At 33.5% G+C, this 11,528-nt stretch overlaps 1 protein-coding gene across 1 annotated transcript; it reads right to left on the reverse strand.

The window, feature by feature from the left end:
- Nucleotides 1-3,592: 3,592 nt before the first annotated feature.
- Nucleotides 3,593-7,228, reverse strand: LOC127075378 (chromatin remodeling protein EBS). Its single transcript, XM_051016855.1, has 5 exons — nucleotides 6,973-7,228; nucleotides 6,563-6,905; nucleotides 6,400-6,468; nucleotides 5,643-5,781; nucleotides 3,593-3,786 (listed from the first exon to the last, which is right to left on the reverse strand). The coding sequence occupies exons 1-5, from the start codon at nucleotides 7,043-7,045 to the stop codon at nucleotides 3,754-3,756; spliced, it is 657 nt and encodes a 218-aa protein (XP_050872812.1). The 5' UTR covers nucleotides 7,046-7,228; the 3' UTR covers nucleotides 3,593-3,753.
- Between the last annotated feature and the right edge of the window lie 4,300 nt (nucleotides 7,229-11,528).

An 11,528-nucleotide genomic window follows, 5' to 3' on the forward strand; every position in this document is an offset into this window, starting at 1 on the left:
ATGCCTCAGACGAAAGAAAATAAGAATGTAATACACAATATGGAGGGTAGTTCAACTCCAAAAATTGATGGATTTGGAGGATGTTTTTTCCAAGCTTATTGAGATATAGTGGGGACATATATTATCAATTCAGTGAATTTATTTTTTGAACAAGGTTGGATCCTTCTTAATGTCAATTCAGTTAATGTGACTTTATTACCTAAATAACATGGAGCAAATTCTATTGAGTTTTATATACCTCTTGTCGTTGCTAGTTATTAATTCAAAATCATCACTAAGATCATTGCAGACAGGTTGACCATCTTAGCTCCTAAATTTGTTTCAAAACACCAAATAGGCTTCATTAAGGGTTGACATATTTATGAGTGTATTGGGATTACTTCAGAAACTATTAATTTGCTAGAAAATATATATTTTGGGGGTAGTATGGATTTGGAGATAGACATCACAAAAGCCTTTGGTAATTTAGATTGGAATTATCTTATTAAAGTTATTGTTTAATGTGGATTCAATAAAAAAATGTGATTAGACCACTCATCCAAACTATCAATCATGACAAATGTAAAAGCTATTGGATTTTGTCTTTCTCTAGAGGAGTGAGGCAAGGACATCTTTTGTCTCTGCCTTGCTCTTTTGCATTGCTGAAGAGGCACATAGTAGGCAGTTTTCTATGTTGGTGGATCAGGATAAGCTGTCATGCATATCAGTTTGTAAGACAATCATTCCTAGCCACTTTTTTTTTCATATGACATTATGATATTTTGAAAATCTACCAGGAAAAATGCTCAAGTCATTAATCATATCCTTCAAGAATATGGTCTGAATTTTGGTCAACACATCAGTCGAACTAAGTGTAAGTTTTATGGTAGAGATAGTTATGGATCTAGGTTGAGGCATATTGAAAATATGTTTGGGTTCACTATGGGGCAGACACTATTAATTATCTTGGAGTTCCTATATTCAAAGGAAAGCCTAGAACTCTTATCTTCATATCACAATATAGAGAGTATTGGTCAAGCTAGCTACTTTGAAGGACCACCTTCTTTCTATGATGGATAAGGTTCAATTAGTTCAGTCTGTCATACAAGGCATGAGCCCTAGGGGTTGACGTAGTGGTGAAGACTTGGGTCATGAGAGTGTGTTCCTCTCAAGGTCTCATGTTCGAATGTTACTAGGTGAAAATAGTTAATGTGTTGGGCCAAGTCCATATAAATCTTTGCTTTGGATTTAAACAGGCCCCCACAAGTGGATACTGGGATTAGTCTCCTTGGATTAGTCAGTTCATGGTCGGATACCAAGATTTTAAAAAAATCATATAAGACATATTTTTGCATAGTCTTGGGATTTACGATGACCAATCTATCTTCTTAACAAGTTAGATTCTTGCATCTTAAAATTTGTGTGGACATGTAGCATAGACAGTAGAAAGTTGATTACTACATCTTAGAAGGTTATTTACTCGCATTTGTCTGAAGGAGTTCTTGGTCTTAGAGATATCAATACAATAAACAAATATGGTTATATCCTTTTTTTGTTGAAGTTGTTTACTACCAGTAATCAATGATCTTGTGTGCTTTTTAGATATTTCAGACACAAAAATCAATCATGCATCATATTTCTTCTTCAATATGGCATGGCATTAAGCATTCTTTTTTTATTGATGAAGAAACGTAGTAGATTGCAGGTTGGTAATGAGAAAAACATTGATTTATGGACTAACAATTGGTTGGGATACACAATTAAAGATTTAGACCTAATATTGTCGGTTGATATTTAATTTAGGCAAACCACTAAGATCAATTCAATTAATCAATACGTTAATTGGAACATTTCTCGTTGCTTGTCCATTTTGCCTTCACAAAATTTTGAAGACTTTTGAACATCAATTTGTCATTTGATAATATTACTGTCGATGAACTCATTTAAACAGGATCTGCAAATGGTAATTTATCTATTAAAGATGCCTACAGTTGTATTATGAGGGATCACACTGAGTCTTATTGGATAAAATTCATCTAACATCCCTTCATACCTCCTACTAAGTCATTAGTGATTTGGAAGTTAATGCAGAATGTTATTGCAATAGAAGACCACATGGTTTGAAAGGGGAATGCATATTATTTCCTGGTGCTTTCTTTGCAATCATGATGTGAAAACTGCAAGCCAATTACTTTTTAGATGTAGGTACACCTTATTTTTTGGAAATAGATGAAGCAATTGTTTGCCATAAAAATTGATAGAACTAGTTATGAAAGCTTATTCAAACATGCTGGTAGAAGTTGGAGTTCTCGAACTTAGAATCTGATCATGACTCTCATCATAATAATCTTTTGGAAAACTTGGCACACAAGAAATGGTATATGGTTTCAAAAGGGTAAAATTGACATTCTTCATGTAAAACAATTGATTTATATGGCATCTATTTCTTTCAAGAAGCATGTAAATTCTTTGGTTCACGAGTTTACAATTATTTAATAATTTTATATTAAATGACAACCTCCTCCCGTACCTAAAATCTTACAAGTTAAATGGTGTTTTTCTAGTTATAATTGGATTAAGTACATTATGGATTAAGCTTCAAGAGGAAATATTGAAATATGGACTTGTAGTATGAATAGTTTAAGAGCAATTTTGAAAGCTTTCTTGATCAAGATTGGAGTTTGCACCTCCTCTCAAGCTAAACTGCATAGAATCTTTATTGTTATCGAATAGGCTAACATGAGGAATTTGAAATATCTTTGACTTAAAATTGACTCAGTGTTGATCATTCGTGTATTTTCTAATATCAATATTATCGAATATGCTAACATGAAGAATTTGAAAATATTAACTTAAAATTGACCTAATATTGTTGGTCATTCGTGAATTTTCTAATGTAAATATTATCACTTAATATCTTTTAATTAATCATATGAATATTTTACACACTATATATCCCTTTATATTCAAGATATATTACATTTTCAGAAAGAAAAATGTATTAGTATGCCCAACTATTATTTTTACTAGTTGTTTGATGGGTTAAATTGTCCGGCTACCATTTTTACTAATTGTTTGATGGACTAAATTTGTCCTACAACTTATTTATTTATTTATTTATTATTTTTATTCAATAATTTACCTTTATTAAAAAATTATAAAATTAAATTTATATATACAGACATAATTTATTTATTTTACATTTACATCCAATTGAATTCTTCAAAAATAACCCTTTTTAAATTAGTTCATAAGAAAACACTAAAGATATAAATTTGACACAATTTAATTGGATGCATGTGGAAAAATAGATGTATAACCCAAATTAATCTCTAGCTATAAATCATAAACTAAATTATTTGATGTAATCCAAACTACACTTAATTAGAATGACTTTTTGTTTAAGCCTAATATAATACCCCCACTCTCCATTTAGACCCCAAGAATTCGCCTGTTCATGAGTTTCTTGTGGGGTTCATTCACACAGTAGAATTATTACAGTCAAATTTAATGTGCCTAGGTTTTAACAAGACCAAAAGTGCCAAGGGGAAGTAGTAACATTTTAAACAACTGACAATTGCTTTTGCACTTGGATGGGGAATGTTTGTCTCCATGAAAAAAAGGGAATGTCTGCCATAAAATCTAACAGATGCATACATATTGAGTCAAATGCATAAAATGTTTTTAGCCCCTAGAAGAAGCTGTACAACACACTCCACAACTACAAATATAAAAGAACCCATAAAACTCAGCAGTTTTGCAGTCGGCTATGCATTATGGTCCTCTCTTCCGCCGCTTAGGCTCCACCTGCAATTCAAGATTTCAATATTAATAATATTCAAAATGCAGAGGATCATAAACTTTAAAACGCATGACACAAACATGCGCTAAGCAATGAATCAATACACTCATATAGACCCTGAAATTCCAACAAATGCCACACACTGCTTAATTCATATTTTAACAGTAACACAACTTAACATGATATCATTAAGAAAAAAGCTCAAGAGCTTATATAGAAAATCTTACGACAACAATAATAAACAAATCATGGAATAACTATAATTTTCTGAATTTTCGTTAGCTGTCTTATTTAATTTTTCCATGAACATCTATAAGCTTATCAGGACTTTTTCTAAGCTAAAAATGAATTCAAACTAAATCTATGTGCTCTCGATTATGAAATGCTTATACTCCAATAACTTGTGTTTGAATATTCACATTAAAAGGTTATTTATGTTCTCAATATTTGTGTTAAAATTATTTTCATACTCTTTTGGACTCATTCACAAGTACTTAACATAAATAAATTCTAACTATTCCATCAATAGAATAGTGAAGTTTTTAAAAGCCTAATTGTATAAAGTACAAGAAATCTAAAAACCAAATTGATAAGTAGGGACTGTGTCTTTAAATGACGAGATTTTAGAATAAGCTCATACTATCAATATTCAGTAGTGCAAAATGCAAAGGATGCACCAGAGATAAAATATATACAGAAATCGGAGCAAGACCTAGTTTAATGACTTCCAAGCAGACATAATTTGTTTTAAATAAACAATCTTATTTGTTATTCCAGACACACACAGAGCAAAACTTATATGCACAGCTTTCAATACTGTAAAACAAGTTAAACTAAGAACCAACTTAATGCACCTCAGTATTAAAACGGGTGGGTGATGTGCATCGGTCTCGTGTAACTGATTTTTAGTAGTCGATTCATGATGGTGGAGATTGTATACTCACTTTCCATAAATTCTAAATGCTAGTTTAAGTAACTATAAACATATTTCATCAAGAATTAGCAAATATCTAAATGACTATGATGATGTGAATTAAGTTTTCACAAAAAGAATAAAAATTAGCTGATCAGTAATTTCAGCCTACAAAACAGTGAGTATTTGAAATATTTCTGAAAACTCATGAAAGTGGATGGAAAAAAAACATGCCCACAGGCTACATCTACAACCCTGCACTCCAAATCTTGAAAAGAAGATAACAATTAGTAGCTCAAATTATTAAATATATAAATATATTAGTCATGTCAAAATTTTGTAGAAACCATGTTGTTAGAGGCATGTGCAAATTTCCCATAAGAGTGTTTCTTTACATGTTTGAGTTCCCCGTTTGCAGCTTATCATGCACCCAAGTTATATTAAAGCAGAGGAAATATTCAGATTAATGTAGCAAAATGAAAGTGTGAACCTGAGCAAGCATGATAATCACAAGAGATACTAAGAACAAACCCTCAATTTGGTGATCGAAAGATAAGGAGGTTTCCAGCTTAATCTTTGAAAATATTTGATATGAAATTAGTTCCTCAAAGATTGAGAGGTTCACATTATTTCTCAAAATGATTTTTCCCAGCACTAAATTGTCAAAAATACAAATTGTCAAGGTATAAAACCATAAATGAGACCTAAATGAAACTACTAACTCTCAAATATGGTGTAACGTTTTTCCCACATTTTCTCTCCCCTCAAAACTCCCAAATGAAACCTAAATGCTAAACAAATGTTACACCACCCACTCTTCCTCAGTAACTTTCCCCTCTCTCCCTACAAATGCCGGGGTAGAAACAATTGACATCAAACTACTAACTCAGACATATGTTGTGAAAAACAAGTAATAAGAACAAATGTGTAAAAAAATTGTAAATTCACCTTGCTATCAGAGCCAGGTGATGAAGAAAATGTAGTTTGGGGTTTCTTTATGTCGTCATCCGATGAACATTCAGCACAAACAAAATGGTCCAATTTCTTTGCTTCTTCAATAGTCACGCCCACGCAAGCAGGATGGTACCTACAAGAAACCTACAAAGATTGAAATTTGTGTTGCATAAAACACAAGGAAATAAAGAAACACAATAACACGATTCTTGGACACACTACGTAGATTTTATTTAACACACTTTGCATCCGCAATCTTATATGATATAGACAAATGTATCTACAAATAACCTTCAGTGCCACTATCCATCTGATGAACACAGGGAACTAGCCATTCAAGCTATATATAGTCTCAAACGTATTGAAGAAAGTAAAAAACACAACCCAAAATCACGTCACAGTGAATGCCACACATCAGCAGTTTCAACCAACACTAAAATTCAGCTGCCACTGAATTTTTCGGCATGAGTAGCTCACTAAAAAATTAACAATTCTATACTCTCAATCAAAATACTATACATTAAGACTACCATGCAAAAAAGCATATATAAACCAAACAGAGACAATTACAGAGAGTCTTAACTATTGGACTAAAACATCTTTTAACTATTCTCCTTTTCTCCTTATCAATTTATGACCAATATTGACCTCGAAAATCTTAAGACCCTTTATAGCTTGATTTCACATATGCTGCCAAAAACTACAAATAGAAAAAGTAGCGGCTAATACAAAAGAGTGAATTTTTGTTTACCAATCCTTGCACCCCTCGCATTGTACCATGAGGTCATCCGGGTTATAAGGCATTTCACATTTGCAATACCTTCCAAACACAAACCAAAAAACATAATTTATAACCCATTTATATTTACATTACAGAAACAGAAAAGTGGCTAGAAAAACAAAAGAAAACTCACACGGCAACACGGTCAGGAGTGAAAGCACCGGTAGCAGCCTTATACTCAAATCTACAATAATAATCCTCAGAACCTACATTCTCAAGCTTAGTATAATTCTTAAAAGAGTGAACAACACATTTTCCTTCAATAGTGTGAGCACTCTGAACATCATAATGGTCAGAAAGAAAAAGCTCTTTAGCACCATGAAACTGTCTACGACCACCAATTGATTCCTCAGGTCTGTAATACCATCTCACGCGAACTCTCACATTGTTCCTGTTGTCTTGTTCGATCTTCTCCACACGAGCAACGTACGGTGGTTTTGATGTGTCTGTAGGTCGCATCAGAACACATTCTCCGGCTGAAAAAATCAAACAAAATCAACAGAAATGAAATCATAGGGTTTTGTTGTTGTTGTTTTGAGTTACCTCTTACGATCTTGTTTGTTCCTCTGATTGTGTACGAGTCTAAATCCTTTTTGCCTGGTCTCGTTTTCGCCATGTGAAATGAAATGAATAAACAACTGTGTTTGATTTATTTTTTATTTTTCACTTTCCCCTTTCAATTTTAACAAGAAAGGAAAAGAACCCTAATAACATATAGTGGTGTGTGTCTTGTGATGGTGACGCTTCGCCTGAGTTTTTATTATTATTACAGATGGAACGCGGTTCTTCCCGTTATATTATTTCACAGTTTTATTTTTATAAACAACTCTTAACCACTTTGTTATTTATTTTTTTTACTTGCTAGAGTATCTCATATAAGTGTTATTATTATTGTTTTAGTTTTTTTTATTGTGAAATCAGAATGTTTTGATAAACGATAAAATAAGATTTTGGTATGGCGGTGAAAGTTTTTGACGCGACGGAAAATTGATTAATATGTAAGGTTAGCATTTAAACGCTAAGGTCAATAAGAGATTGAGAAGTAATGTGTGAGTGGGAGTAAATTTGAATATCTTAAATGGTGCATTTTTCATTTATATAGTGAGGAAAATTAAAATTGTACGCGTAAGGTGAAGCGAATTGTGCTGGTAGTCGTTGAATTTAATCAAACGGTGATAGATGTGTCTGGAGGATGGAATTGTCTCTCAAACCCTTGTCCTTGCTTTGTAGGACGAGGATTTGTCTGTCGTGTGCGCCTTAACACGGCTGCTTGATCGGAGTAGATGAAAAGCCTTTATGCGTTGTCACTATCATTGATAACATGGGCATTAAATGTCTTTTTTGTAATAAATAACGTTTCGCATGAGTCTTTGATGTGTGTCTCTATCATTACTACAAATAATACATTATTTACGACATTTTCACCACGGTTGTCAAACGGACCATTGTGACATATTTGAAATCAGATCGTTTTTATTTTATTTGCTTAAATGCACTTTTGATCCCCCTAGTTTGGGCATTTTAAACAATTAGTCCCCCTATTTTTGTCTCTTAATTTTGATTGTGTTTGGATTTGCATGATCCCCTATCCAATTTTGCTTATGTGTCAATTCATTAATGACGTGACAGATGATATTTGGATTCATGTCAGCAAACAATTATATTATAATATCAACGTGGATATTTTGATTTAGAAAATATTAAAAACATTTTTTAAAATAAAAAAACAAATTATAAAATCAGAAATTAAAATCCATCCATCCTGAAATTGAAATCCATCCATGCGTCTTCTTCTTCTCTCCATTTGTTCTTCTTCTCTCATCCTTCCTGAAATTCGTCTTCTTCTTCTCTCCATTCGTTATTTTTCTTCTCTCATCCATCCTGAAACTCATCTTCTTCTTCTCTCCATCGTGTTCAAATTCCAGGTCAAATCCCATCTCGCTGTCTCTATTGAAGATGTCGCAACAGTCAGTCTATAGTCATGGAAGGAGATCCTCTAATCGTTCGAGATACGTATGCAAGTGTGGTCTGAAGGCTCCACTGATGACAGCATGGACGGATGTTAACCTAGGTCGTCGTCTCTATGGATATGGGATGTATAAGGTATGTATTAGTTTATCCATTGATGTTTACAAATTCAATATCAATACGCTGGTATTAGATGGGATTTATCCAACTTCATCTCCATTGATGCTTCCAGATTCAAGGTTACAAGAAATGCAATAACTTTGTTTAGTTGGATGAAGAGATGAATCTTAGGGCAAAAGAGTTAATTTCTACATTATTAAAAACATAAATGAAGAGAAGACGACGATTAAATCGTACAAAGCAAAAGAGGAAGAATTGAAGATGAAAGTGAAGATGTTGAAGAAACAGTTGAAGATAAATTGGATGTTGTTGTTTGTTATGTTGTTTTCATTTGTTGGAACAACATTGATGAAATAGGTTGTAGGTTGATTAGGTTCTATGTTATGTTCTTATGTTGTCTGAAATAATATTGTAAGGTGGATTGTAATACAATTTGAATGAAAATACTGGTTATGTTCTTATGTTGTCTGATACAATGGTTATATTTCTATGTTGTTATGTTGTCTGATATAATGCATACTATTATTACTGGTTTTATCACTCTGTTATAAGTTGGACCTGTAATTTGTCACTCTGATATAATGCATACTGGTATTATTGGTTATGTTGTTATATTGTCTGATATATTGTATACTGTTATTACTGTGTTTTGTCACTCTAATATAATTTGAACTAAAATTTGTAACTCATAATTTGGACCTGTAATTGACCTGTCATTTTTAATGCATATTGTTATGCATAGATTGTACATGTAATCTGGACTGCAATTTGTAACTCAAAATACAATCAATATACTCAACATTGACCTTATTTAAACATTAATATTTGAACATCCAAAATAAAACTCAAGACACTACTTGAGTCGAAATGAAACCACTTAAGTCATAAACTACAGTCATAAACTACTTAAGTCATAAATACTACCATACAATACAATCAAAATAAGTTATAAACTACTTAAGTCATAACGAAACTATTCTTTAGTAAGTTGAGGAGCTTGTGAACTTTGAGCAATTTCTATTTGCTTTTCTTTGTACTTTTTTGTTCTCTTTCCACCTTTCACTTTCTTAGTCTTCTTAGACTTATTACCACCCTTTGGAATTACCCTGTCAACTGCCCCTTTGCCTTTACATCTCCTCTTATTATGTCCCATAGCACCACATTTTGCACATGTGACAGTTGAAAATCTCCTTGATAATATGTAGAATTTATAGGTACACCATTCATCTTATTCCTCTATTTTTTTGGCCTTCCTATGGATTTCCTCATCATTGGTGGTATCATTGTATTCAAATCATCTATTGGCCACAATTATGGTCCATTAGTTGGATACACAATGTTTGAGTAAGTGTCCATAGATGTAGATTTCCTAAACAAAACATAACAAATGTCCATAAACAAAATAGACCAAGTATACATAAACAAAACAAACCAAGTATACATAAACAAAACAGACCAAGTTTACATGCAATTTAGTCATACATATAACATGTAGCAACATAATCATCAGGTTGTTTCTTGATGTTCCATATGCAGGCAATTACATGACAACAAGGTATACCAGACAAGTCTCACTTTCTACATGAGCAAGTTTCCTTTTTCATATTAACACAATAAGTTTCAATGCCATTGGTGACACCAAATATTGATAGGTTATCATCACCATACCATGTGGGACTCCACCCTTAGGCTTGATTCTCGTTCTTCTCAATAACCAGCTGGATTTTAGGACATATGGATCTAGTGTATCCATGTAACAACTCCTTCTGACTTATCATTCTCTTGGTGATGTAATGCTTGATGCCTTCCAATAGAGTGATAATAGGCTTCTCCTTATGCTCCAATATTTCCCTATTTAATGCTTCACACATTTTGTTCACTTGTAAGTCACACTTTGAACATGTTCTGAAGTGTAATCTACTCCAATGGCAAGCAGGGACATCTAACATATCTTTCCATGCATCCTCTTTCATTGTCTTCATCCTCTGCATTGCCCTTTCCCATGCTGGAATTGGTGTTGCCCTAGCAGTTGCCTACAATACTTCCTTTAATTCCAACTCAGGGTGTTTCTTCTTCCAATTGCCATATAAGTGCTTCACACATAATTTAGACTCCAAATTGGCATTAATGCCTTGAACAGCTGGAACTAGTCCCTATCACATGTAAACAAGTAAATGCATAATATGTAAACAGGTAAATGCATAAGTATAAGTATAAATGCTTTACCTTTTGTTGATCTGATATAAATGCATAGGACCTCTGACTGTATCCTTCCAAATCATGCAGAAGAAGGTCTAAAAACCATTGCCATGAATCTTTTGTTTCAGTTTCAACTACAGCATATGCAATTGAAAAATTTTGGTTATTGTCATTCCTTCATACTACTGCCATTAATTTCCACCATAATCCCTTTTTAATAAACATGCATCCAACCCAACAAGAGGCATGCATGTCTTTGCAAACCCTACCTTGCAAGCCTCTAAACAAACATAAATTCTTCCAAATACATGGTTGTCATTACTATCAGTGTCGCATCCTGCGAAAAATCAACCGGCGAGACTCAAAAATAAAACACACAGAGCCGCCACTAAACGTTATTTATCCCAAGATAGGGAAAGGAAACGCTCAGAGAAACCTGGAAAGACATGGTCTCGCGACCAGAGAGAAAAGGTTCGGGAGTCGGTTACGCGAGGGGAAGGTATTAGCACCCCTCACGTCCTAGGTACTCCTAGGGATCCACGTTCTAAAATAAAGAATAGGTTGCTAAACATCACACACACACACGGGGAACGCAGGTGGGGTTAAGAGGAACGAGCTCGATAAGGTATCGCACCTTATGCCTACATATCTTGTCTGGAACAAGAATCAGAGCCACTGTAGTTCGGCTTACGCACGCCAAACAACACAAAACATACAAACAAGCAAGCGTGGCAAACATGGAGCCCGACAACCACTGGATGGAATTACGTCGGCATCCGAACCAAAACATGTACAAAACGGCAAACGTGGAG

Source organism: Lathyrus oleraceus, chromosome 4, assembly GCF_024323335.1.
Source record: "Lathyrus oleraceus cultivar Zhongwan6 chromosome 4, CAAS_Psat_ZW6_1.0, whole genome shotgun sequence".
In the NCBI taxonomy this organism is placed as follows: Eukaryota; Viridiplantae; Streptophyta; class Magnoliopsida; order Fabales; family Fabaceae; genus Lathyrus; species Lathyrus oleraceus.